The 27,849-nt window shown below is 32.4% G+C and overlaps 1 protein-coding gene across 3 annotated transcripts in view; it reads right to left on the bottom strand.

Annotated features, from left to right (window-relative positions):
- The window catches only part of Lmpt (four and a half LIM domains protein limpet), a 143,505-nt gene that overhangs the window by 37,037 nt on the left and 78,619 nt on the right, over positions 1–27,849 (bottom strand). For 2 of the 3 annotated variants that reach the window (XM_090106995.1, XM_090106996.1), the window contains exons 2-6: positions 25,422–25,645; positions 10,211–10,358; positions 9,475–9,688; positions 8,933–9,039; positions 8,498–8,641 (exon numbers count right to left, since the gene is read on the bottom strand). In XM_090106995.1, coding sequence (XP_089963121.1) covers positions 8,498–8,641; positions 8,933–9,039; positions 9,475–9,688; positions 10,211–10,358; positions 25,422–25,606 — 798 coding nt within the window. In that variant the 5' untranslated portion in view covers positions 25,607–25,645. The remainder of the gene's footprint in view (positions 1–8,497; positions 8,642–8,932; positions 9,040–9,474; positions 9,689–10,210; positions 10,359–25,421; positions 25,646–27,849) is intronic. The other variant, XM_090106997.1, reaches the window with a different exon arrangement.

Raw genomic sequence — 27,849 nt, 5'->3', positions numbered from 1 at the left:
CTGTACGGATCTCAGGTCCGGGTTCCTATATACATAGTAGGCTTTATAATTATTATCATAGCGCTAACCCCACAGACATGTTGTCTGTGGCTAACCCCAACAGGAGCGGAGCACTGCGAGTAAAACCGTGGGGTACAGCTAGTATACTATAATATTGAATTGTTTAATTTAATTTGATCGGTCGGGGAATGTAAATGACCAGTATAATTGATGCTGTATACATTTATTTGGATGTTTAGCACTTTAGTGATTTGTTTCGACTTGTGTAATAAATTTATCAACTGTATGGAATCGAATTAAAGTTTTATTTTAAGCCAACGTGATTGTTATCATTGCAGAGCTTATCTTTATTTAAATATTTTGGTTTTCAATGAAAGATGACAAAATAATTGCGCAGTGTAAAATTTTCAATATCAAACCTAATGAAACAGTTTTGTAACTACGTTACATACCTATCTAATTTTAAATGATTTTTGGATTTACTGATAGTTTTCTATCCCCTTTGAGTATATAGTTACTTATACTGTTTCCTATACTAGCTAGTTTTTAATTAGGAATTTGATATAAGGTCAAGAATACATATAATATTATGTTAGTATAAAGGTATTTACACTGGACTTGGAAGGCTTGGAAGCATAAAATACTTGAATGTATTCTGCATGTTTGAGTTGTCCAGTATTTTGTGCCAAAAGTCACGTTGTCGAAAGTATTGTAGACATAAATTTTATATTTTAAGTAAGTACATATAAGTATTCCTTATGGAGAATTTTTTGAAGTGAGAACGTCTTATAATTCGATAGAGCCGGTTGCACGCACGAAAAAACATGTCTTATGCGGCGTTACCTCGCTCTGAAGCGTTCCATGTAAGCCTTGAAGCACAATCGGACGTTGTCACGTTCAACTATCGTCAGTAAACCGACTTTACAGATAACCAATTTTTTTTTAAGATCATAGGCCAAAAAAGGCATAAAGCAAGAAGGTTTTGCTCTATCCTCAAAATCATGATTGATGACAAAGCTTTAGAAATAATTCAAGTATTTTTAAAGCGAAAACATTTACTTTAAAAGAGATTCAAATTTCAATTAAAAATAGGTGAGTATAAATTATATAATTCCGGTGGGAAAATAATTATTATGTATCAAAATTATTTGTCAAGAGTATAAAATTTTCTGGAAAAAGTTGTTTAAAAGCCGTCCGTATTTCTTATTTATTCAAAACAGCCTTCCCTCAAAATATAAAATATAATGTAAAAACTTGATAATAATATTTTGAGTCAACTTCCTTTGTCCTCAAACACATAAATCTGTTTATCCACGCCAGTCACCGGAAGAAGAACATTATTTTAAATATATTTTCATACATTTGAATTACCGCATCTTATTGTGTTTAGTTACAATTGAGCAAGTATTTTTAGAAATTATAAAGGGTTTACAAATATTACAATATTTATCTAAGTTAAAAAATTGTGACCAAGAAATTTGAGAATTTTAATCTGAATTATTTTTCATCAGAATAGTTTATCCCCATGATTTGTTTCATGAATTGATTTGATTCTCAAAATGATATTATAACATAATAGTAAATTATATTATAACGTAGTTCCAAATTATATTTTTCATTTAAATCACTTTATTTTAAAGACTTCTTCATTTTCTTTTAAAAATACAAAGTCAATCTGTTACATTTTAAATAAGAAATGTTATTATTATTTTCATGTTTTTCAGTATAACTGAAGTCAATGACTATTAGACTAGTGCCAAGACAACGGTCTTCCTGTGTGCAGATTGACAGACATATTGCTAATCTGCCAATCGGTTCATCATTGATCAAGTTCGGGGTTATTTGAACAGCTAATCGATACAAAATTTATTTAAAATGTGTTAAAAAACGGAAAACTCTAAAAACGGTTAATGGCTGAAAAGTTTTTGTTACATCTGTTATATTTTTTACCTGTAGGTATTTTCTATTTCTAATTTTTAAGTTAGGTACATGGTTTATTTCTTATTCTTAATTCGTTTTTTATGTATTTTATATCAATGGAATGGAAATTTCAATTAAATATAACTGTTCAGTTGAGAAATCAAAAAGACAGGTCGCGCCATCTGTCAGCGAGTAGACGAACTAAACTGCGTCACTTTTATTAGCCACTAATTAAAAGTTTTATGATTATGTTAAAAATGGAATGGGCCATAACATCATTAAATTTTAAGTTCGTAATTTTTTCACGCCTGATTGGATTAAATACAATATGTCACATTTACCTAAAAGAATAACGTTTGAATACCATGCATTATATTTCTCTTCATTTTATATTTTTACTAGCGGTCCGCCCCGGCTTCGCCCGTGGTATCTACACGTTTAAACTATCCTATCTCTCAAGTTGGATCGAACTGCACATGGTGTGCGAATTTTATTATAATCGGTTAAGTGGTTTAGGAGTCCATTGAGGACAAACATTGTGACACGAGATTTATATATATTAAGATATTAAGATAATTATTTCCGGTAATATTTATAATAATCTTAGTTAAAATTTGGATAAAATAAGTTTTATCACGTTTTACATAGAACGCAAAAAAATCCACCACACAAATAGTCACAAGTACAACAGAATCCTTGACGAACCCGACACCAAAACAAAAGTAACATTACCTGTGTACTCACACACTATTATATTACCGCACTATCAATCCAATACATTTTTACAATAAAGATATCAACACACTCACAATTCCACGAGGAAAACTCGCGCGCAACCCTTCACCGGTTTCTAAATCAGCTGGAGACACGTTCTGTCTTGTCGTCCGAAGTGTATTGAGCCAACGGACGGTGAGATGTGCGTTAATTATATTTATTGCAACGACAGACTTCAAAGCGATCGATGGCTATTTGGAGATCGATCGCTTCCGCGCCGCGGAAAACTGTCAGGTATGAAGGACCTTTCGGAAAATGTTTAACATGTGTTGCCGTGTGAACTGTATGGGAGATGAGACTGTTCTTTTTTAAAACCTTATGTAATAGATTTGAATAATAGGTACATAATACACTCTATAATTAATTATTAATCTCATGGTATATATATGCCTACGATGGAAGAAAATGCCTAAGAAGGTCTTGAATTTAATAAAATCTGTAGTTAAATGCTACGAATATCGGCAGTAAATATAACGGCACTCGGCAGTTATTAAATAAGATAGCATTGGTTGTGTATGGCCAAAATACAGGGTCCAACAAGGCATCGAATTCGTTTAGATTCTACATGGATTCTACTATAGATAGATATGTTTATTAATTATTATATTTCCAATAACTATTATAGGGTCTAATATAAAACTGGCAAGGCAAGGCAAGTAAAGTAGAAGACAGTAAAAGTAGCATTAACGACGATTATCTACAACTCTATCAGTTCAACATTAATTGTTCTGTAAACACGAGTAAGACAAGTAATTTAGCCTTTACAAATTACAATCCATAAAAACCGCAGCGCCGATAAATCAACAATGTTATTCGAAACTGAAAGCTAACCCAAATTCGATTATTAGGAGAGCATAATTTATTATACAATCGTAACTAAGACGATGCGGTAATGTAGCCAATAATTCCAGAATGTAGGCCAGTGCTACCGACAGCGTTTCGTAGGAAATTTATATTTAACAAATAGGTTTGTATCGATGATTGCGACCCGGGCTGCGGCTCTTAATGTTACAAAGTAGTCCTTTAATGAATTAATACTAAAGAAATAAAAAAAAAATCCCGTAGTTTATATTTACGGCGATAGGTACGCTATTGTAAATCCTTTTTTTTCTTTTACTGCATTTGCTATTCTCTCTATTTTGTATGTTATATAATATTGTGTCCTATATTATGACGAAATTTTCATTGCTATTTAACCGAATTAAAATATGGATTCCTCAAAATTAAATTCCTTAAAACTAAAGTAAGTATAGTTTTATACTTTTACAAAATTATCAGATTTCTATTTTAATTCAGCTTTAATATCATACATTATTAATATTTATTCATTTATATAGGAAACATGGACGACCCATAATTTAATATATAAAATAATATCCCTTGATCACGATAGCATGGGTAACAATTGAACCAATTCTTAACTAAAATAATAACTTATAAATAAAGAACTTTGTTAAGATCCTGTTATGAAGAAAGATCTAGAAATATATTATGAACATGATTTGATACCATAAAAAGACTTGCGAAAATTTGCGGGAAACTTAAGCGTTTGTTTATGTCAGAGAAATGTCAAATGACCGGTAACAGTGAGCTTTGTAGGTAGGTACTTCAATTTGTAAATATTGTAACAAAACTCTTTTGTACTTACCAAAAGACAAAAAGTGCAAAATTTATTGCAATACAGATTCACAGGACACTAGCCTATACTTAAAAAAAAATAATAAAACAAGATGGCGTCGAAAAAGGCGCGCAAATATGCCGCTGTATGTAAAGCAACTGACTCAATGGTTCAATGATGAGGTGTGAACAATTCTGCACAGTACTGTTAGTGTGTAAGAGTTTATTTTTGGTCTTAACCGCATACCGTTTGTGGAATAATTAATGGAGAAGCGAAGTTTCGCCGAGATTTGTTGCTAGACGAGGAAATATGTAAACAAATTTCGTTCAATGGTCCATTTAAGAATTCTTTCATGACTATACAATTTTAAAGTTGCGTCATTCAAATCAAAACCCCGATTCCTAGTTTATTCAAGTAAAATAATATAATGTTTAGTCCAAATCTAAGCTGAAGGAAATGAAAAGTATACACGGTTTTAGAAGAAAATTTTTATCCTTAATAACGCCATCTAGTGTATACCTTGGTTGGAAAGAGTTTACAATTCATATGCAAGAGACAAACATCTGTTTTTCTTTTCACTCTTTTTGAGATTAGACTTGAAATGAAAAGTGTGTATTATGGTGTAGTATTATGTTATACCCAAGAATACATAATATGTAGTAGCTAAACGCTACAGAAGTCAGAACGGACACTATCCGCCTCCCACCAAAATTAAACACTTACCTCACCCCGCACGATCAGTCTAAAAATGGTCCACATTTTTCTACAGGGACGATACGCAACGAAGATTGACAACATTAATCAAATTGACTTAAAGTAATTTTATTATTTTGGATTTGTGACTATCGTTTTTCGTAGAAAATGGTTAGATATTGTGCGGTTTACGGATGTATTTCATCAGAAAAACGCGAATTTTTTTTACGCTAGTCAAAAATGTGCCAACCATAAAGCATTAACACACACATTTGCAGTCTCTACAGTGTGATTGTCAAAACGATAATTTTATATGGAGTGTCCGGGGTGTGGTTATACTTTACACTTACATCAGAACGAATTTTTAGGTTAACATAATATACATTATACATAGTAGATACTAAATTACTTGAAAAAGATCCCAATTTTTGTACGTAATAAAATAACAAATAGATATTATATACGTAAAACACATTAGTAAATATTAAAGTAATATGAACTTATGTTAGCAAGAATAATTAGTCATACTGGCACCAATCCGCAGGCACTTAACCGTGCTCACTCTAATTAGACATAACAATTACTGAATAATTTAAATAACATTTTAAGACTCAGTTCAAGATATAACGGTACATTAATCTAGATTATATGACGTGTTTTACAGTTAGTGAGTAGGTATGTATTTAATTTGTATGCCGAGAAGTTTTTGTGAAGTGAAGTTGAGTTGGCAAATTCTCGTAGATTCTGTTGAGGTATGGGGAAAATAATTAACATAATGTAACGTGAATTTAAAACAACACTGAATATTAAAAAAAATATGTTTATTTATACTACATAATATTGATTTTCTTTCAAAGTAATAAAAGCACTCAGAAGAGATTTTTGTTGCCTTGAAGCTCAATATAATGAGGCATGCTTGTTACTAGCTGTTCCCCGCGGTTTCACCCGCATTTCTCCGCTCCTGTTGGTCTTAGCGTGATGATATATAGCCAATAGCCTTCCTCGATAATAGGGCTATCTAACACCGAAAGAATTTTTCAAATCGGGCCAGTAGTTCCTGAGATTAGCGCATTCAAACAAACAAACAAAGCTTCAGCTTTATAATATTAAAATAGTATAGATTACTAGCGGTCCGCCCCGGCTTCGCCCGTGGTACATATGAAAAATAGATGTTGGCCGATTCTCAGACTTACCCGATATGCACAGAAAATTTCATGAGAATCGGTCCACCCGTTTCGGAGGAGTATGCAGACTAACACTGTGACACGAGAATTTTATATATAAGATTTGTCAATTATTTACGTAATAAGACTCTATTTAAATATCTCTGTGTCTGCACCCATGGTAATCGCACACATAGCCAGCCAAAAACACCCACAGTTTTCAGAATGGATTATAAATTAGCCAACTAGTGATGAAATTAAATACTATATTGGTTATTAAATTAACACATGAGCCAAACACACATCGAAATGGTCAAAATTTAAGCTTAATTACTTAAGTTCAATCTAATTATTTCCTAAAACATTGATGAGAACATGAACAAATCTAAAACCAAATCACAAATTGTAATATTTTTAAGCATTGAAATTATATTCCATATAAAATATATGGATAGTAAAAAATTGTAAGGTATGTTTCCTGGGGTCGCGGAAGAATGCCAACCAATACCCGCGGCTCCATCATTAAAGCGGCTCGACGGAACACAGTGGGGTTTTAGTCGGTAATAATCCGACATATTATACATATAGGCTCCTTCCCCGGGAGCCGTTGGTATCTTTGGAAGATTTCCCCACTTAAAAAAAAGGTATGTTTCCTGTTTTATTCAGTTGTGTTTTATTTAGTGTTGTTAGAGTTTTAAATGGATAGCAACAGAAATCTACATAGTTGTATAATTTGAGATGTTTTTGACTTTGCCTTGGCTGTTAAATGTCCATCTGTCGATTAAACTTCAATAGAGCTGGACAAGATAAACTATGCTAGGTAGTGGTTTATTTTAGTGAAGAAAATTATATAACACAACATGTTTTTCAGTATTTAATTTGAGTATGTGAACAGTGGAATATACAATTATTTTAAAAGTAAAGATGGAATTTTTTGATAAACATTTCCTACGAAATACGATGTAACTTAGTAACACTATGATAACGGTATTTATATAGATCAAACAACAAATACTAAATCAGAATTATTATAATATCAGAAAGCATAATTTTGAAATTTTTATACTTTCACTTTAAGTTAATTTACTGGTATCTACAAACATGTTTTAAGATCTACATAAGTGGTTGTTTTAAATTAAAAAAAAAAGTTAACAATTATAAAGCCACTTATGCACCATTTATGTAAAAAAATGATCCAATAGCTATCCTTAAAATACTTCCAAACTTAATACTTATAATAGTGCATTATAACTACGTAAGTATTAATAGAGATTACAAGTTGGCATGCACCCGCGTCTGTTTTTAGTTCCTTTATAGAGACAGTACTAAAATACATCTGTACTTTGCATAATTATGAATCACTGGATGCAATCGTGCTTGTTAAATTTTAGTGCTACATGAATTGATAAAGATATCAATAAGTGCCGATATTATGTAAGTAATTATGTTCCTGTACCTACAGAACATAAAATGTATTTAAAATATGCAAATATTTACCTACTCCGAATTCCTAAAACTACCTTTAATGTTATTTCTATTCAAAGCTTTACATTATTGGAAGTTAAGAGCCGAAGCCTTCGGAGACAAAAGGCACCAATAACTCGATGGTATTCTACAACCATTATCGTTTTCAAACAAACATTGTACTGTATTTCTGAATATAACATAAGAAAACTTTACTGTAACGTGGTAGTCAAAAGCCTTAACCTAAATTTAAACTAACGTTGTCACCAATTTAAAGAACAAATAAGATGCAAATAAACAAGACTTCTATCATATCCGCTATGCACTTCCCATAGAATAAAACATGCGTGGAATTGTAGATGTGTGTGTGTGTAGATAATAATATATATTCTAATTAACATTAACATCACGCTCTGTGATTCATTAGTTTTTGCACGCTTTTCCCTGAAGAATTAGATCATGCCACTCATTTGTTCTAATAATTATGTACTTACATGCTCAATTGTCATTATAGAAATATTGATCGGAAATAGAATCATTTTTATGGTTTATTTTATCTATATATTATTGCTTTCTTTTTTTAGTTAAAAAATTATAGGTATTATAAAAGTCTATCTTTACAAATGCATATTTTAAGTAAGTCATTTTGACCGATGTTTAAAGAAGAAAGAACCTTTGCAAGTAAGTTTTTAAACGTGATTTTGAATCTGGGTAAACTCACAAAATAAACTTATTTTGAAAGTCCTTACACCGATAGGATGATTCCTACTATTATACTACATACTAGATAGTAGTATCGCTTATTTCCTTTTTAAGATTTATATCCAATCGGCTTGTATAATACACTGATAATACAAATACAAACCTCATCACAGCCATGGCACCTAGGCTTCAGTCGGTCGTCATAATGTCGCACGCAGTACAGCCTGCCATCTAGCGCGCAGTAGGCGAGCTCCACGAGCAACTCGTCACATTCGGAGCACGTGAAACACGCGGGATGGAAAAAACCCTGTACAAATTGTTAACATTTATAAAATATACTATAATATTCCAATATAATATACAGTAATAAATTTCAAATGAAAAAGTTAAGAAAAAATATAACAAATTGATAAATCAGTATGTAAATTATTTTTTGAAAAAAAGCGCCATCTAGCGTGAAGTAGCAACATTGATAATGTTTTTAAGATTACCAAGTTATAGACTTAAACGTATAGATGGCGCTAAAATCAATCAGCTTAAGTTTTGTATGTTAATAATTTTTACTTAAATTTATTATTAGTATCATAAAATAAACTACCTCTTCGCCCAATAGCGGTGCTTGAATAATAATACTTCCACTATGTATTGGCTTAAGGCACCCATAACAAGTTTCTTTCACACTTCCATGATGTTGACTAGCAATTCCTGAAAAGAAAACATTAAATAATGAACATTTTACTTAGTATTTATCTTGTGTATATTAATTATTTCATTTATATTTAAAAACATGTAAATCTTCAAACTCAAACTTAAATCAGGTATTAAAACATAATATTCACTTTCGTATAAAGTAATAGATGGCCCTATACTGTAATGTTTGTAGTATAGGAATTATACATATACCATCTTGCATATTTGAAAAACTTTGCAAAACCATTTCTTTTAACTATTTACTTTCTCTTTACACATCACATCTCAACAAGACGATTTGTATAACAACTCATATTTCATTATATACTTGTATTTATCATACTCGAATTAACCCATTGAGCCCCGAACGGCCCGATCGGTCCACGACACAATAGATTTTCTATTGTGTCTGTGGTTCCGGGGCCTGAGTTATTAAAAACAATAACCGACCTATATCTAAAGAGATTTCATTCCGATCAGCCACGAAGTCTTCAAACTGTTTGCGGTGGGCCTCATCAATGTTCGTACAGTGGGCCAGCGACAGGTCTTGCTTCGGCAGCTGTGTTGCGAGTGCTCTGGTCCGCCAGGCGCGCCAGGCCGCCGAGCCCGTGGTGCCACCTATAGTTGGTGCGCGCTCAGCTAATGATGACCAGTATAATTCTGTCTGGAATATTATTTTATTTATTTATTTAACCATTTATTGTACCACACCATTTAACATTTCAATGTACAGTACATATAGTTGTACTTTTAGGTAGTTTTATGTATGGTACATCAGGTAACTGAGAATGTTATGTGACTACATAAACGTAATAGGGTAGAAAAATTAGAATTCAAAAAATAGGGCTCTAGTACAATGCTTAATATAAGGGAGTCAACTGTTTCAATCAGCCGTTTTATTAATAGCCTAAGCAATTAATTTAAGCCTCTTAAATATATTAAGTATAAATAACCTACCAAATAAGGTCTATGTATTAAAATTGTTAACTCTAGCTTCTAAAGGATATATAAAGAAAAAGCCACAAATATGTAAATTAAAAAATCATTAGATATCATATTTAACAACAGATTTATTGCATACCATATTGTTGAATCGTTAGAATAATATTTACAAAGTAAATATCGGAAAATAATATCATATCAATTAATCTATAAAGTAAATTCAACATAATATAACAGCTATTACCTGCTTAGCTGTAAGACCAGGGGGGCTATTATCATAGTTATGGTGGCTGCGTGTCTCTCGCAGGCCGAGCCGGTCCCGCACGGATCCCAGTTCCTCGTGGTACACAGAGTGCTTGAGCCTGTCGCAGCCGCATGACTTGCACGTTTTTCTGGAAGAGGTTTGAGAATAAGTACCCTTGTTCTGTTTTGCGTAGGCATGTTTGCCTTTACAGTTTAGGTAATCTCAGCAAATGAAATCGCCTATTTACATAAAACATAATGCAAGTACATTTTATCTTAAAGTATGTGTAGATTGCAATCAATTATATATTAGTACACATAAAAATACAGTCTGCGTTGATCACATAACTCATAAATACCGTGTCGCGTCGCGAAGTACACAAATAGACCGCTTTAACCGAACCCCATTTGCATACAAATCTCTCCAGTCTAAATATAACGAACTTATTCCTTGTGGGAACGTATTTGTGCGTACATTTAGTATGGCAACATTTATTAGAATAACGAAGAAAAGATAGGTACAATAAAACTTTTTGATAGTTTGAAAATATCGTAATACGTAGTTATATAAAGAGATGAGACCCGGCTGCTCTCGTTTCGTTTTGAAGAAGTAAATAAAATGACAATAAGAGAAGTCGAAACAAAACAGTTCCATCTTTCAGCAAGGCACTTTCTTCTAACATAAATACTTGCCGAAAAGAAACTTAAACATGCAAGACATCAACACAAGGACAAGTCGTCAATTAATTCCTAATTATTCAGTAAACACATATAAAGTTAAACAATGGTAATAGACCATTCCCTTTGATAATGTGGATGACAAAGTAGCACTTAATAATTTGTCGAGCCGGCGGAAGTCTTGATATGATATGGGTCAGTAGTTTCAATTGTGCGCTGGAATTGTCTGATACATTACATTAAGACCTTTGCCCTCTTGGAGGACATGTTTTCTCTTTATAGTGAGATATTTCATAGTACATAATTTTCAAATTGTACAGAGGTTGATAATGTAGGTACCTTTCTTGATTTTATTTTCTTCATCGTCATTTCACGCATCATTATCACACGTCTAGTTTTTTACAGTACTTACTTAACTCTGGTTGTTTTAAAAATGATTTTGTGTTTATATTAGCTAACGAATATATAATAATAATAATGGTAAAATTTGCGTTTTTTTTTTTAATAATATTAGTCATGGACATTTTTATTTACACTAAGTGGCAATAAACTCATGTTTATTGCTACATTTATATACCATGATTCACGACTACATGTCTTCCTTGTGTTATATATAGGAAGTGATAAGACCCGCAGGAAACTACGTAAAAATTGATAAGTTTGTGTTGATGTTGCCACAGCAATGCATTAGTATTTTGGTTAGTTTATTGATCTAAATATATAAGTATATATATTGTAAAGAGTTGCTATTTACTCTTGGAAAGGATTCGTCTTTGTTAAATTTCAAAACGGCGAGGTATTTTTGACTAACAATATTTTCGAATTATACTTCTTTCTAAAATTATAGGTAGGTACTCCGTACTATAAAGTATTTAGTAAACTTAAGTCAGATACTTGTTTTCTGAATTTTTCTTAATATATTGTACTGACTTTTTACGTAACGAGTCAGTCACAAGTCATGACACATCATTAAAAAGAGTAAGAGGAGTCTCGTCCTCATCCATTCCATCTCCATTTTGTTTTGGATAAATGTTTCATGTTAAGCCAATGCAAAATAATGTAAAGTTCCAATTCAATCCAATTCCTGACGTCAAAACAGACACGTTTATACTTATAGGTACACTATTAGAAGGAAAATATATTTTCCTCAATAAATATACATAAATAAACAATATAATATATCCCGGCTATTATTTTCATTCCCCAAACATTGGTCGTCGAAAATTCGGTCAAGAGGACTCTTTCACGTTTCACGTCACACCTTCGTCATACTATTACTTCACAGAGTAACAATAGCTCATAAAGTCAGGTGTATAAATTAAAAATAGCAAAATATGCGGATAAAAGTGTAAAAGTGGAATGGTCGTAGGCGAAATTAGTCATGTAAAGGCTGGCACAAACTCAGCAGCCACGAATAACTCATTTAATTCGAAAGCCTGTTTATTACGTTGTTCCAACGAAATCAAATTTAATACAAGGCCAGGTATAACATTTTTAAATCATTGTTTTAATTACCTGGTAAATTGTTTCTTACCTTCTTAGGTGATATGAAATTAATATGAATGATAGAGGGCTGTAATAATTATCAATGTCAAGTAGTTTTAACTTTTAAGTAGAGGCCAAGGATATTGAATAAATTGATTACACTTTACGCAGTAAGTACTAGAAAAAATCTATTTTTATGTCTGTATGTATTGATGCGAATTAAGAATTCTCCAATAGGCTACAACATGAATACAATTCATGAATTAGCAATCAGGGATACATTGGATTAGGCCAAACTGTCATAAAAAGAATACAAGAGAATTTTTTTTTTCATAAAATATTGTGTAAATAATCGCCTATTTTTCATTTTTCTCGTCTGAGACCTGAGTCCTGTACCTGCACTGCTCTTAATATATCTGTTATGGACCAGACGAGAGATGGACACGTTTCAACGTCTTTATGAATCACCTATATTTTAAGAACTTTATATAATTATCTATTTTATCCATACACATAATATTTATAAATAACAAATATACACTACGCATAAAATTAAAGGCGTTCCAATATTTGATGCAATATTTATTATCGCGAGATTGACGTTTAGCTAAACTTCTTCAAGCTTTATTTTCGCGACAAAAAGTGTCCTGATCTTATCTTATTCGTAGTCTTTTTTATCTCCATTCAAAAAGGTATTAAATAATTTGTAACAATATCCACATATGATCTTTCATATGATCTCTCGAGATCTTTTAGCCTTTTTCACTCTTTACGTTATTTTTACTAAAATACACCGGGAACCGAACCTAAGACTCTTCAGTTAACACATTAACCACTAAACCAATATAGCCAAATCTATTATTAGATACCCCGAGCGTGGGCGGAAAAATGTAAACATGCAAACATGCGAAGGAATGGAAAATCTGTCAACGATGTTCCTCCAAACCATGGCCTGGTTCATGTTGGATCAATTTACGCGCTACAATATCCAAATTCTAATATAAATACGTAAAGAATTATTATGTTTACCTTATGAAGTACATGTGTTATAACTGAGCTAGAAAATCTTGATAATATGCAGATTTTCAGGGTATTAAATATAAAATATCTGCAACTAATTCAAGATAACGAAAATTTAAACATAAAATTGCAGAATAGTTATAAATAGTTGTCGGTCTTATGTTCTCTTTCTCATTTTTCTTAACATAAGGAAGCTGTACGCTTGTACAAAAGTAATCCCTAATCAATTTCTGTTAGTTACAATTAAACTTTAATAAAAATAAATGATGTATATTGAGAGCTTCAAAGAAGACGAGATACATCACACCCTCCTTGTTACCTTAAGGTAGACGAACTATTAATACTGCCGATAAAAACTGCTCTAAATTTCAATATCACGATCATCTTAATTCCGCAGACATCTATTAATAGCTAAGATAATCGTCACACCAGTGATGTACGTGATTGGTATGCGCAATGTCGTTTAGCAGGTCAAAGACCTTAGCTTAACATAAACTCATATATCGTAGTGCATCGTAAACATGAATGAAAGATTAAATGCTTTATGCATTTAAATCTCCTGCACGTAAGCGAGCGAAGCGGGAGGCATTCAGCGTTACCCTTATGCATTTGACATATCCGAGAAACAAAGGCGGTGAGGAATCGTTCTTGGTATCAAATGGTGAATTGTTGACTAGAATAAGTTGTCTTGGTCAACCGACATGCGAAGAGTTTAAATGCTTTAAGCTTCCTTAGCTTACTGTGTAGATTACGACAATTCTCTTATAAAATTGAGCCGATATTGTTTAAATGTAACGTTGCTAAAAGGTCTATTCATATTTTTTATTATGAATGCCGTTTATTTGATACGTTTAGGTTACTTATAGATGTTAAAATCATATTAATAACATTCTGCCTGTGTCTGGTACATTAAGGCTTATACATGCGCTAATAACCTTGACCATACTTGACGGATCTCAAACCTCTCCCGCTGCACCTTCTTTTTTCCTCGCATTTTGTATTTAAAAAGATACTAATCAGTGAAACAAAATATCCTCGTCAGGGACTGTTGTGTAACTGATAATTTATTAAACATAAAATTTTCAGAGCTCGAAGTCAGCAGGTTACGAAGTTTATAGAGTATTTGCGGAAAAATCGATGACCACGGCACATTTTTTTTCTAGAAATCTATTAACTTTGGAAAAAAGTCCTCGCGAGCAATTAAAGATCAAAGACCATCCTATTTTATATATTTTTTTCGGTATTGTGCTTTATGTTGTACCAGACTTTATAGAGGTTGAACATAGTCGAAATTGCCGGGTAACGCCTTAAGCAATAAAAGCAGCACAAGTATATACTAACTCTGAAGTTTCTTCTTTCGTTGACTCGATTTAATAATAGCCTAATTAAAAACTACCTAATCATACATTTACCAGTACAACTAAAAGTCCCTTCAATATCACACTATCGGTATGTTTAGTAATTATTAATTACTCCCTAATTTATTCAATATACCATCGGATAACAACGCTACATCCAAGCTGATACATCTTGTTCATACAGCGGTATGTACAAGCTAGGTCCCAGACCTCAGCCAGCAGTCACTGACCAACTCGTTATCTCAACATCTAGATTGATTTGAGTAATTAACACGACACACTCGTTCAGCATTCGAGTTATAATTGCGAGCAGCGGACCGTGTTCTTGTATTATTTATAAGATAAATGCGCTATGTGTGAGAGTTAGCGAATGCACTTATAGTTAGAGATTCTTGCCGCTTGAAATTTTTGTGTTCTATTTATTTCGATATAGATTCATTATCTAGTTGTATAGTAGCTTGTTCTATGTTATGTGACTGTGTTCTGCAGATTCCACTATGAATCTTTGACTATACTCAACACGGGCTGTCTCGTATCACACCTTTTGATTTTAGTTCATTCTTTTATGGTTCATGATATTTTATTTTCATCGAGTTATTAACAAATATTTCATTATAAATAACAATAAAACGAAAATATTCTCATCCAAAGCAAACCAAGATTAGATCTTTTAACTATGCCATTAATATACGCCAATATAACAAGCATAAAGTGACATTAGTATTAATAGCCTTAACAATACCACGATACATTTATTTCAGTATCGCATTGTTTGAACAAATAGTTGAAAATCGTACATTTAGTTCCAATTATTCGTCTCGCTCCTGACATCCCATTACTCAGTTTATGTGAATATTTCGAGTCTTTGTTCTTATATCAGCTATTTTGCAATGTAAATTGTTTACTCACAACTAGTAGAAACGTGTATCGAACACACATTATAATTCGTTTCTTAATGTAAGGGCTACAAACAGAAAAGACTAATGTTTCTAATTTCAACACATAAATATTGACAAATACAACTTCTGTTTAATTAACAAATGTGTGAATAAAGAGACAGTTACTTACACTAGTTGCTGATAGTGCCTCTGAGGCACTAATAGAATATTTTACACTTATTAACACCCAGCTAATCAGGACATATTAAATAGCTGCTGACTAAACCGGCCAGTAATGTTTTAATCTTATACAATTATTTATTAATAGAATATTCATTTACGAGTCAATTGCATCAATTCTTCCCATGTGTTTGTTCTTAGTCCTTACATATTTTGCATAGTCAGTAAACAGCCGCGTATTTACGTAGCGACATTGTCATAAAACATATTTTAAAGCTTTTGAGCTCTCCAAGGCAAACAACGAAACTATCGTTAAACTAAAATAATGAAGAACACATATTTTATTGTTTCTATTTCAAAGAATAGTCTGTAAACAAATATATTTATAAAGCTAAAATTGTCAAAGTGAATTGACAAAAATTGTAATAAATTACATTTTCAAAATTTTCAACGTCTCACTAAATCGTTCAAATTGTTTCACTAAATAAGAAGCTAAATACCTATGGTATGTCCATCGTAGATTATTACCATGGACATACCATATTTAGCTAGTAATTCCGCAAATAAGATCGGCATTCTGAGTCCTTGCAGACAGATTCAAACACCTAACCAACGCATGCTGATTAGGAACTATTCTAAGAAAACGAAAGAATAGACAAGCAAATTATATGCATTTTGCTGCTCCGTTCGCATATTTAGAAGAAGTCAAAGTCCCCATTTGACTTAAGCGTTTTAATGTCTGGAAAATAACATTTAAGTTTGGCATTATTTTGGCAAATTGACATCACAATCGGCCCGAAATAAGCTTAAAATCCAACAATAGTTGGGTCCAAGAGAAACATTGTAAATCTATTCACAATATACAATAGCGTTGGTCACGGAACCAAACTGTTTGGAAAACAAATCTCCGTTATTTATTTATTTAAGTCATTAGAGCGCGCTGATTAATTCAGATGGGTAATATTGTTGGATAGTATCCAATCTAGCCAGCTATATGCGAATTAACTGCACTAGCCGCAGCTCTTGACTTTGTCCAAAACGGTTTAACGCATCAAACAAGTATTGCTACTTCGATAATATGTAAATGCCGAATTAAATCAATGCATGATGTCCAAGATATTGGTAATATTAAGCTTTTTAGGTTTAGGTGAACACTCTTAGTTTTCTTATTGGTTAATACATCTTGTCCATGGCACATATTTTAATACATTCTAGTATCCATCCATGTTAAAGGATGTTGCATTTACATTTCGAATTACATACAGAATACAGCAGGACGTGCGCAATCCTTCTTCTTTGGTCAATAATTGTTACGACAAAGATAGCCTAACCAAAAATAGATGACCGTAAGGGCCGGCGCCCACTGCCGGCACGGCATGGCATGGCAGGGCAGAGGTTTTTATTACTAATGAAGTTATTTTGAATCTTATTTCAATCAGTTTAGAATTCAAGTTACTTTATTTCGATGCCACGATGCCGCGACGTGTTGTAGGATGCTGCAGCATGACGCGGCACGCCGCGGGATGCGGTGGCATGACGTGTCTTGCTGTTTTATTCCAAGGGATGCCGCGGCGCACCATTGCATCCCGCGAGGCGTATGCGTCACTTTGGGGTCGAGTAATTATGATTACTAGCTAGTTGAAATAAGGTTGAAACTTATGCAGCATTAGCGCGGAGCAAAACTGATGGATGCCAGAGTGGCTGGGCTTTTAGCAGGATGCTACGGCATGCCACTGAATGCCACGGGATGCCACTGCACGCCGCGGGATGCCATTGCACGCCGCGGGATGCTCTGCCGTGCCATGCCGTGCCGTGCCGGCAGTAGGCGCCGGCCCTTAGCGTGGATTATAACCAGGTTGTCTGTTTGACAGCTCATTGCCTGGTTTAAGGTCGCACTAAATTTAGGCGCCATAAATATTGGGTTATGAGTTATAGCTGTGTCTTGTGAGTGTGATTTATTCAGTCATTTTATCGCATGAGTGTGTTCTTTTATTTGCAAGAGTTGGTTTAATATGTGTAAATTTATTCGATGTAATACATACTCAAAGTTTTATAGGTTATCAAATAGAGTTTTTGTTAAATTATCAGAATTTTGATTATTTTATTGAAGATTTCGTTCCCTAAATCAGAAATCTCATCCAAATATTTTTCCAAGTGCCACACTGATTACATGAAAAGAACAAAATAATACTTACGTTTGTTTTATCACTACTTTCGATTTGGTGCTATTTATTATGAACTATAAAAATAGCATAAGTAGGTACCTACCTATCTATAAATTGAAATAACAACTAAAACCTAACCCAAAATAATTGAAACAGAACACAAAGTCTCTGTTAATACTTTTATGGTTATTATAATTCGGAAGTATAAATATTTTATGATTGCAATTTGCGGCTGCATAACATTTTCATTGCCAATTAAACTATTTACAAACATGAAACACGCTTCGTGGGTTTGGTACAAAACTGTCATGTACACTCATATTTTCTTCGTACATACATGTACGAGTATATCTACTTATATTCATTCGAAGCTAGCGATTTCCCTACTGTCATTTTGATTTCACTGCTTACCCTCTTGTTTGTTTTTCTCTACAGAGCTGTCCCCTAACATGGGTAATTCTAGAGGGAATGATATCATAGGGCAGAATTACTATAGGCCTTTAGGGTTGCTTCGAGGATATGCTCGAATGACACTTATGAAGTATCGAGCATTTAGGTATACATATTATGAAGGATGTATGTGTGTCGTACATCGAACCTATCTAGCCTAACAGCTAAATTGGAATTAAATATTATTAAGAAGGTGACAGACTTCTTTCATCCCGAAAAATGTGAGTTAAATAATGAGTCCAATTGTAAATTATGGGATATTTATGTGTCAATAAATATTACATTGTACCAAACCAATACCTTGTGTGTTTTAGAAAATATACTTACTCCGAAAATAATTATATGTTATTATAGAAAGACCGCTGGCGCTCCGCCAGACAACCCATGTATGTCTTGTTCATGTAAAATAGACTGATTTCCTTAATATATCATTTAAATGTTCGTACTACGTGTACAAAGTATCGTCATAATTTTGTTGGTATAATGAACTTTTTTTATAAATCGGTTTTCTTGACGTACTTTATTGGTTGGCCATTGCCATATATTTAGGCAGTTTATTATAATAGGTAGGTATCATAGCTTTCGCCTTTTTATTAAATTTTCCGGTTTGAACTGGTGAACTTGTTTGGATGATTACGAAAATTTCGGCGGGAGAAATGCTGTATGAAATAAGAGTTATGAATTAAATGAAAAAAAAAAAATTGCCTAAGCCTATTTGAGAGTCACCATCCTATTGAAATATTTAACTATTTCGATTTAAGAGCAAACTGTAAGAACGTATATCTAGGTATTATGAAGATATATTTGCAATTATATTATTAAGAGTTAGATATTTTAAAGAGGAATGCAAATTGCAAACCCATAATATAAAATATTATTTTAAGGTCCCAGTATGTTTACACCAGGAACATGTTTTTGTATTTTAAATTAATTGTTATGGATTAACAAATTCCTCCACTTTTATTATAAAATTTATATACACCATGACTTGGACAAAAATTCTTGGCACCCAATAAAATTGTCAGAAAATTGTCATTTGTTGAATCTCGATGACATCTTCAATGTTATGCATGGTCCACAGACATATTTATTGCTTTCAAACATTTTTATATCACATTCAAGTATTTAGTTTTAGTAATAATCTAAAACCAATGGCAGATTATAGAAAATGAACGCTTGTTCTCATAGAATTTATAGAAAACAAATGAAAGAGAAATGTGATAAAATACCCCATACGGAGTTTTACAAGAATAGACCAAAGTATTCAAATCTAGAAATGAAAATATGAACTTAAATTGAATGCTCATTTTCACAATTTAGTATCACACACGGCAAAAAAATCAACCTTGAATCAAGATGATTAAATAAAAATAACATCGGTACAAGTCAAAGATTTATAAGCTTGCTACTTCCTGTGTAAATTTTATTGGTACTAAAGTGGTGGATATTATGGAAGCTATAACAATTTGCCACAAATTGCCCTAAGCGGGCACTTTATGTAATAGACGTGGTGAGGAAAATCTATTCAATCTATACGTGTTTTATTAAAAACTAGCTGACCCGACAAACGATATCCTGTTTTCGCGTAATTAATGATTGATGAAAGAAAGTAATCCTATGAAATCTGAGAACTTAAAATGTCCAATGGCCAAACTTCTGTAACACTTTGGTTTACGTCAATATTAACTTTAGATCATCGATCATAATAGCGTAATAGCATCACGAGTAATAACATATTTTTTATAGCCAGCCTTGTGAGTTGTGCGTAAGTGCAGGTTATCTTCATTGCGTCTAAAAATTGGCATCCTTTAGATTACCTCTGGTTTTTGCTAATGGCGCCTTCTAAAAAATAATTATGCATGAAAATATGTTGATTGATTAGTCTATTACTTTAAAAGCTCGTAAGACTTAAACAATTTGGTTAATTTTACTGTTTTATATTTATTATATACCTTATTGATCTTTCAAAGAAGCAACAATTCAGAAAGGTCTTTTATCACTAAACTACATAGAAAAATTTGGATATTTGATTCAGTAATTAGTAATTACTGTAAGTTTTATGCTTTTCAATCAATCAATACATCTAAAATGCTCTTGAATTAAATTAGTCTATTAGTCAAAAGCTAAGGTTACCGATATAATTAGTTATAAGCTCCAAGTAGAGTTGGACAAAGGGTAAATGCCACGGCACACCTTCGTATTGGACCTCGACCTTCTTTAATCTATACGAAGTTATGTCACTGTCTATTGTTATGCACTTGTGTGAGATCGTTCTTACAATTTATAGAATCTATTTGATGACGATGGAATTAAAAAAAAACTACGTTAGAAATGTATTATGAAGATGTGCACTGGTTTTAAAATGGATTGGAAAATTTACTAGAAAACTTAAAAAGTAAAAGATTGAAAAATGTAGATGTAGAAATGTAGAAAATGTAGAGATACAACCAAAAAATATTTTTAAGCTATTGCATAGCTTCTATCGCGGGCCTTGAGCGCGGGGACCGAATCCAGAAATTCCGTAACGAAAAAACCTCTCGCTTCCCACTCCGACGGGCACGGAGGTGTGGCTTGAAGGCATAGCATGCAATAGCTTTACCGCGGCAGTCCCCGAGTGGCACACGTCTTTTTTATTTAGTAGGTAGCATTTAATTTCCACCAATTTAAAGGATACAAATAATTATAATTCTACAATAACAATACATTTTTAATCTAATTGGAATCTTGTCAACTTTCTAAGATTATTAGTTTTATACTAGGGTCTCCAAAGGTCTATAATCTATCTGTCCATTTTTTTCATAACTTAAGGGTCGTTCCAGAACTCATTAATCATTTTAGATCTAGAACGTGTTTCTGAGATATTGTGACTAAACCTGTCTTCTATTTATAATGCCCTTTGATATGTGTCTATCCACAATCCAGTGTCCACTGATGTCAGCTTAACGAATTATCGGCCTTATCTGTCAATCAATTGTTTTTATTTTTAGAGCGAGTTCATTTTTAAAATGTTTGTATCGAATTTTTGTCAACAATGAAAGGGATCTGTAGCAAAGATTACTAAATAGTTACTGCTGTAGTTTTATCGTCAATGGTTTTAGAAACATTTTTCCCAAATGTCTTTCTCCCAAATTTTGTTAAAATCGAGCCCAGTCTCATTTATACGACAATTACCTTGCCGAATCATGTGAACTTAATATTTCAATCCATCAAGCATGATTCAAATCGTACGATACGATAAAAATGATTACATTCTTCAAAAATATTCAATGATTCGTAGGTATCGCGATTTATCATGTTTTACAAACATCCACTATTTGTAAAACACGCTTCATTAAAGTCAACAGGTATTTCATTGTTTATTTTGTTTTGTTTCAGACAATTATTACATCGCACAACATTCTATTGTGTGCATGTGACTTCCCATCATGTTTTGCAATGTTTAATAAAACAATTAGGTATAAGTACACGACTACGCCTATTATTTTATTGTAATGGGATCTTGCAAGCTAGTGTCTATTGCCTTATTAACATATAGTGGTATATATTTTCTCTCCTTCTTCATCTATATATTTCAAATGGTATATTATACCTAAAGTATGAGTTATATTTAATTACATCAACGCTTTCTGATTGCTAATGTTAATGTTATTGTCATCTATCCAAAATTAAAATCGTTAACATTCACATTTTACTCGTGTATTCAAGGAGCTCAACATTCGAAAATGCAGATGTGTTAGAAAGCACTCAATAATGTATCTGTTGTTAGTCTTTGATCCGCCTGCTCCCAGTCTTTATTCCCAATAATTCAGGCAAACCGCCAGAGCATTAGCTTTGATTATCCATAGGAAATGCTTCACTTTTGAAGTAGCAGGTGGCAGAATTGAATGTTATGAATGAAAATTATTTGCGATCGCCTCCGCTTCCGAATGCAATAATATCGCAGGTGGTCTTGGAGATGGAGAGAGCTGTCTAGAATTTATAATATGAGAAAATATTCCAACTTCGTTGTATGTAGATATGGAAAATAAATGAATAAATTTTTTGCTTTCGCGAAAAGGGTATGTAAAGCGGGTCTCAGTCGGTCGCGAACAATTTTCTTGTCTAATATATTATGTTACTACAGATGGTAAATATGAGTCTTTAGTTAGATAGTCTAGATTAGATTAGATCTTTAGTTAGTCTTCTGTTTCTGTTTCTTAAATAGTCGAAACATTTTTGTGATTCTTTAAAAATCATTAGGTGTTCGAAATAAAAGGGACTGCTTTATATTGCTAAACATCAAAGATATTGATAGCTGAAGTAAGTAATAATTCTCATAAGAGCTTTGGCACGTCTAATGGAACGAATGGCCGAGCCCCTGACGCCATTTACTTTGCAAAGCAAGCTATTAAAATCAGTCCTGAGGTGTATTGTGGCATTCAAAATATTTACATTAGCTGATACGCGTTTAATGTAACGTCTACTTTGATGTTGCATTATTAGTTAACTATTAGTCATCTATTAGACGATACAATAATTGTCTAAATATGTTTAATATTGCCACTGCCTTATATCTTTAACAGTTCAGACTCACTTTAATAACACGTATCTAGTATTGCTAATTATTACTGTGAACAATGTGTCTTACCGATGGTACATCAAATAGAATACATCCACAACAATCAAACGTCGATCTAGTAAGAAGCTACAACAGGAGCAGGTTTTAGATTCTGGATAGAATGCTACGTGCGTAGGTACATTTATGACTAAAACTTCATAAATAATATTGATATTGGAATAAAGTCATCTTGCCAAATGTATCAAATCAATCATCAAACAAAATGCAATGAGGAGCAAAAACATCGCTGATACATTTTATAACTCATAAAATAGAATTTAATTTGCGAAAACGTACGAAACTTGTACCAATAAAAAGGCGGTTAAAATCACGATTTATAAACGACATGACAGAAATACACGCCAGACCCTCATTACACTGGAGAAATTTTTATGTTCACCAATTGTTTTTCGTTCGGTCACTATTGTGGGTTGTGAGTTACATTGCGCACGTAAAGCTATGCACTGCATGTAGCTGTTTACATCTGTTTTAGTGGAATCTGATTCAAAGGAACAGTTTATTGATGACTCTTCTTTAAGAAATTGTTGGTGATAATAACTTCTTTCTATATTTCGCTCATAAGCACTTCTAAAAGAAGCCTAGATGTACTTATGAATGAAAAAAATTAAATAATTTGATAATCACTTAAAAAATATTGATTGGGTTGGGATAAAATATTTATTTTTATTTAATCAATAAAAAAGAGCGAAAAAGTTCGTGTAGAATGATGTAGGTACATCCAAAGAAAAAGAGGAGTACCCTATGGGAGTACCTAAATCTTCACATTCCCTACTTTAAAGATTTTCTTGAATACTTATCTACTTTGATTCTGTTTGCAATTTGTAACATGCATAGGAGATCAAAGATCCTCGAACTTCACAAAAATCGAATAAGAACTAAAGCTTTGAATACAATTTAGGTGAAGGTGATAAAACCTGCAATTTCGGAAGTAATTAAGCATTACTAGAACATTCTACTATTCGAATACATGAGGTCAGAGCACCGCAAACATTGTTCTATTCCTAGCTTTCAAAAGATGTCTGGCTACATGAAATAACGGAGTATTTTAATTTACTTCAGAATTCAAATATAGCGACTTGACAAAAAAATACAAATTATACTTTATCAAAATCAATACGAACATTAATTCACAGCTGGTGTTTTTATTTCTTAATAACAAGAAAAAATGGCATGAGTGAATCAATATCTAAGTTTTCCTATACTTTTTCACATTTTTTACACTATCAGCTACACTTACGTGCTATAAAAGAAAAAAAAATGCGTAATTTTCTCACTTTAGATGTTACCAACGCTTAAAAGTTTTATTACCATTAAACTGGATGACTGCTCGTAACCTTAATAATGACACAAGAAATGGCCGACGTAGCATTCGATTATTTAGGGTCGTCGTTCGTGAGAGGAACATACACCTTTGCTATGTTTTAATTATTTTTTTTAGGTCGGCTTAATTTGTAAGCAGAAGATTCTAGGAGCTACATAAAAAGACTATAAGAACTTAGTTACATGGAAAATCTAATTTTCAGATAAAATTTTGTTTTTTCTTTCAGTAGGCTCAAACCTTCGAAAATTATATGGCCAGAACAAATAATATTTTTCGTGGGCTTGTAAGCGTTGATTTGGATATTTCTATATGGCTTTTTAAAATAACTTTACGATCCAACTATAATATGACATCCCATTTATCCATAAATCCCTTAAAAGCACGTCTTCTATTCGTTTATATTTGGAAAAAAAACAACTAATAATCTCATCATCATCATCATCTTTAGCACAAAAGGGAAAATTAAACAGGACCGATATTTTATGTCTCCAATGACCATACGCAATTAATAGTACATATTACATTTGTTCGTTGCAAATAAAATTTGCAAATTTGCAAATACATACAGGCAACAGCGCGACATATATCATGACGCTTAGGACAAAATGACTCCTTTTAACTAGATAAATCATTTATAATGTAATTAAATGTCCTAGGTGCAATAAACCTTGGAAATATATTGGTGATATCTGCTAATAGTCTACGCTTAACTGTGCTGATGTCAAGGTAAATGGCATATAATTTTATTGTGCAATATATTTCATACTGAATTATGGCAATTGCTTTCCTGTATGATGTAGTCTGGACAACATATTTTGGGTGTAATCATATCATTGCTATAATTCAATCGTTACAATGTTATTTGCTGATACCACTCATATTAAAATTTATTTCTACATCAATAATTTGTTATGTCGGTGATATTTACCAGGAACCTTCTGTACTATTTTCTCACACATGAAAATAGCAAAGTATGTTCAAATATGTGATTAGAAGTAAAAAAACTACGTATATCAATTAATATCAATATGCATCGGCTAAGGAACTCATCACACTTACCGTATAACCATCTCCAGAACATCTTCCCGTTCGAACACCTTGCAATACAGATGGAGAATCTTAAGGCAGGTGTACTGGAGCCCTGTCCAGGTGACGTCAGCAGACTTGAGGGCCTGATCCCAGGGGCAGTTTTCATGTCTCGACAGGCACAACATGCCGTCGCGTTCCGTTTCCGTTGGAGGCATTTAATCTTTGGTCAACGTTGATTCTTTGGTAGTTTTAATCTATGAGAATGAAGAAATTGCTATACCGTTTGTAAGTAGAAGAGAACTTGAGCCAATGTTACGTGTTCATAATAAGCTTTTGCTCATAATAATTATTAATTCAAAGAGTATTGCTCAGTGAATAGTGTTAACTGCGCAGTTATCTCAAATGGTCCGTTAATCGTGAAGTAATATTACCACGCGATTTTATTAATTATTATCGTGTTTTAATATTATGCAGATAATGCTTTTTTAGAAAATTACAATATTAATAACTTTTCTTTTTGTAATAATGCGGAAAAATGCATATGATATTTTGTTTGATGTTTGACTTTTATGGTGCTTCATTGTAATTAATTATATATATCCGCAATTTGAAACCTGAAAAACCTTCAATGAAAGAACCGATGTGATTGCAATACCAGTTAGGTGCTTAGAATAAATATTATGTAGGCCTTTATCCAGTTTACATGAAAGTCATACCGCAGTATAAAACTAGTTTTATATTAAGTTTGCAGATAATATGTTAGACTCAATAATAGAAGTGGTAAAAACCCAATAAATACTGAGCTTAAAGTGTGATCATTGAACTTGTTCCCTTCCATAAAAGGCATGCAATACCGCCATGAATGTATGTTGAACTTCAAACAAAATTGAACCTTATTAGGACAAGATTAAATAGTTTTTATTTTCGTACATTCAGCAGATGTTGAGTAACTAGAAAAACTGATTAAATTACGAACTTGAATGAGTATATTCTTGTATAAGTTTGTATGTAATATAATTTTAGTTAAATTATCTTTTAATAGGAGAATACAGAATATTAATACATATTTTAAAAACCTATATCGTTATTAATAATAGTTTAATTAATTAATTATATCCTGGTTTTCTGGCACTCAGTCACGGCTTATTCATTCGAAGATATTTTTTCACAAGGTCTCTAAGGAAAACATTTTTATCCGGACAAAATAAGAACTCTGGAGTCAACAATGAAGAAGTTTTTATAACATCTCAAACATACCGAGACGTTTTATTTTCCCATTGCATTGAACCAAAAATTCAATAACAGGAAGCATATCGTTACAAATTGTCCAATAAGAAAACTGAGCGCTCGTAGGAAGTTGTAATTTAAACAATTCATTGTTTGAGACACGTAGCGCGTACCGCAGTATCTTCGACTGCGTGAGGGAAAAATATTTGTCATATCTGAAACTGTAAATGTATTGCAATTCATTTCTTAAAGTCCCCTAATTACCTAATCGTATTTTATAAAGATTATCTAATTATTTCAAACTGACTGCACAGTAAATACTATGACCAAGTTTTAGTTACTATTTAAACAATGTCGTTAAATTTAATTTATAGTATCTTCAAAAATTATGCTTTATTTAAGCAATACCATGACGAAAAACTCAAAGAACTACGTAATCCTATTACGTTAATTAAATCTATAAATATTAATTTTATTCGTGTTTATCCATCATAAACAGCACTAACCTTATTAACTGGGTAAAGTGACACACTTGTCACATTTAAAATGAACATGAAATAAACATTATTCGTTTATTTGGTCAACATGACGTCCTTTGTTGGATTTATCATTTCTTTATCTTAAACTAGCTTTCCGCCTGCGGCTTCGCCCGCGTTTTCAAAGAAAAACCCGCATAGTTCCCGTTCCCATGGGATTTCCGGGATAAAACCTATGTTACTCGTGGATAATGTAGCTTTCGAATGGTGAAAGAATTTTTAAAATCGGTCCAGTAGTTTATGAGCCTATTCATTACAATCAAACAAACAAACAAACAAAGTTTTCCTCTTTATAATATTAGTGTAGATAGTAAAACGTATTTGGATTAACTCGTAATGATTTACAAAAAAGCAGTTTACTTCAATGTTAATTTTTTATGGTTTACACGTGTATTACAAGATTTTTCATAATAACGAAAGTTTGTGGTTTAGGCACACATTTTAATTAAATAGTTACGATGTTTTAGGTATTTGGTTTGAACTTTTGTTGGATCTTTGATTGAATTTTACAATTGAATTGATTTCATTGCATTATTAATAATCAATAAAAAATAACACATAACCTAATATTTATAAACTAAATTATGTACACAGTAAACGAAGTCATATGATATAAATACTGAATCTTAATTACTATTTTTCTATGAAGAAGATAAAATACTAAAATAGTGCGCAAGCGCTCTATAATTTATTTA

This window comes from Colias eurytheme, chromosome 11 (genome assembly GCF_061535395.1).
Source record: "Colias eurytheme isolate Ceu_HAF_F1 chromosome 11, ilColEury1 Martin Lab GWU primary, whole genome shotgun sequence".
In the NCBI taxonomy this organism is placed as follows: domain Eukaryota; kingdom Metazoa; phylum Arthropoda; class Insecta; order Lepidoptera; family Pieridae; genus Colias; species Colias eurytheme.
This window is presented reverse-complemented; position numbering and strand designations above follow the sequence as displayed.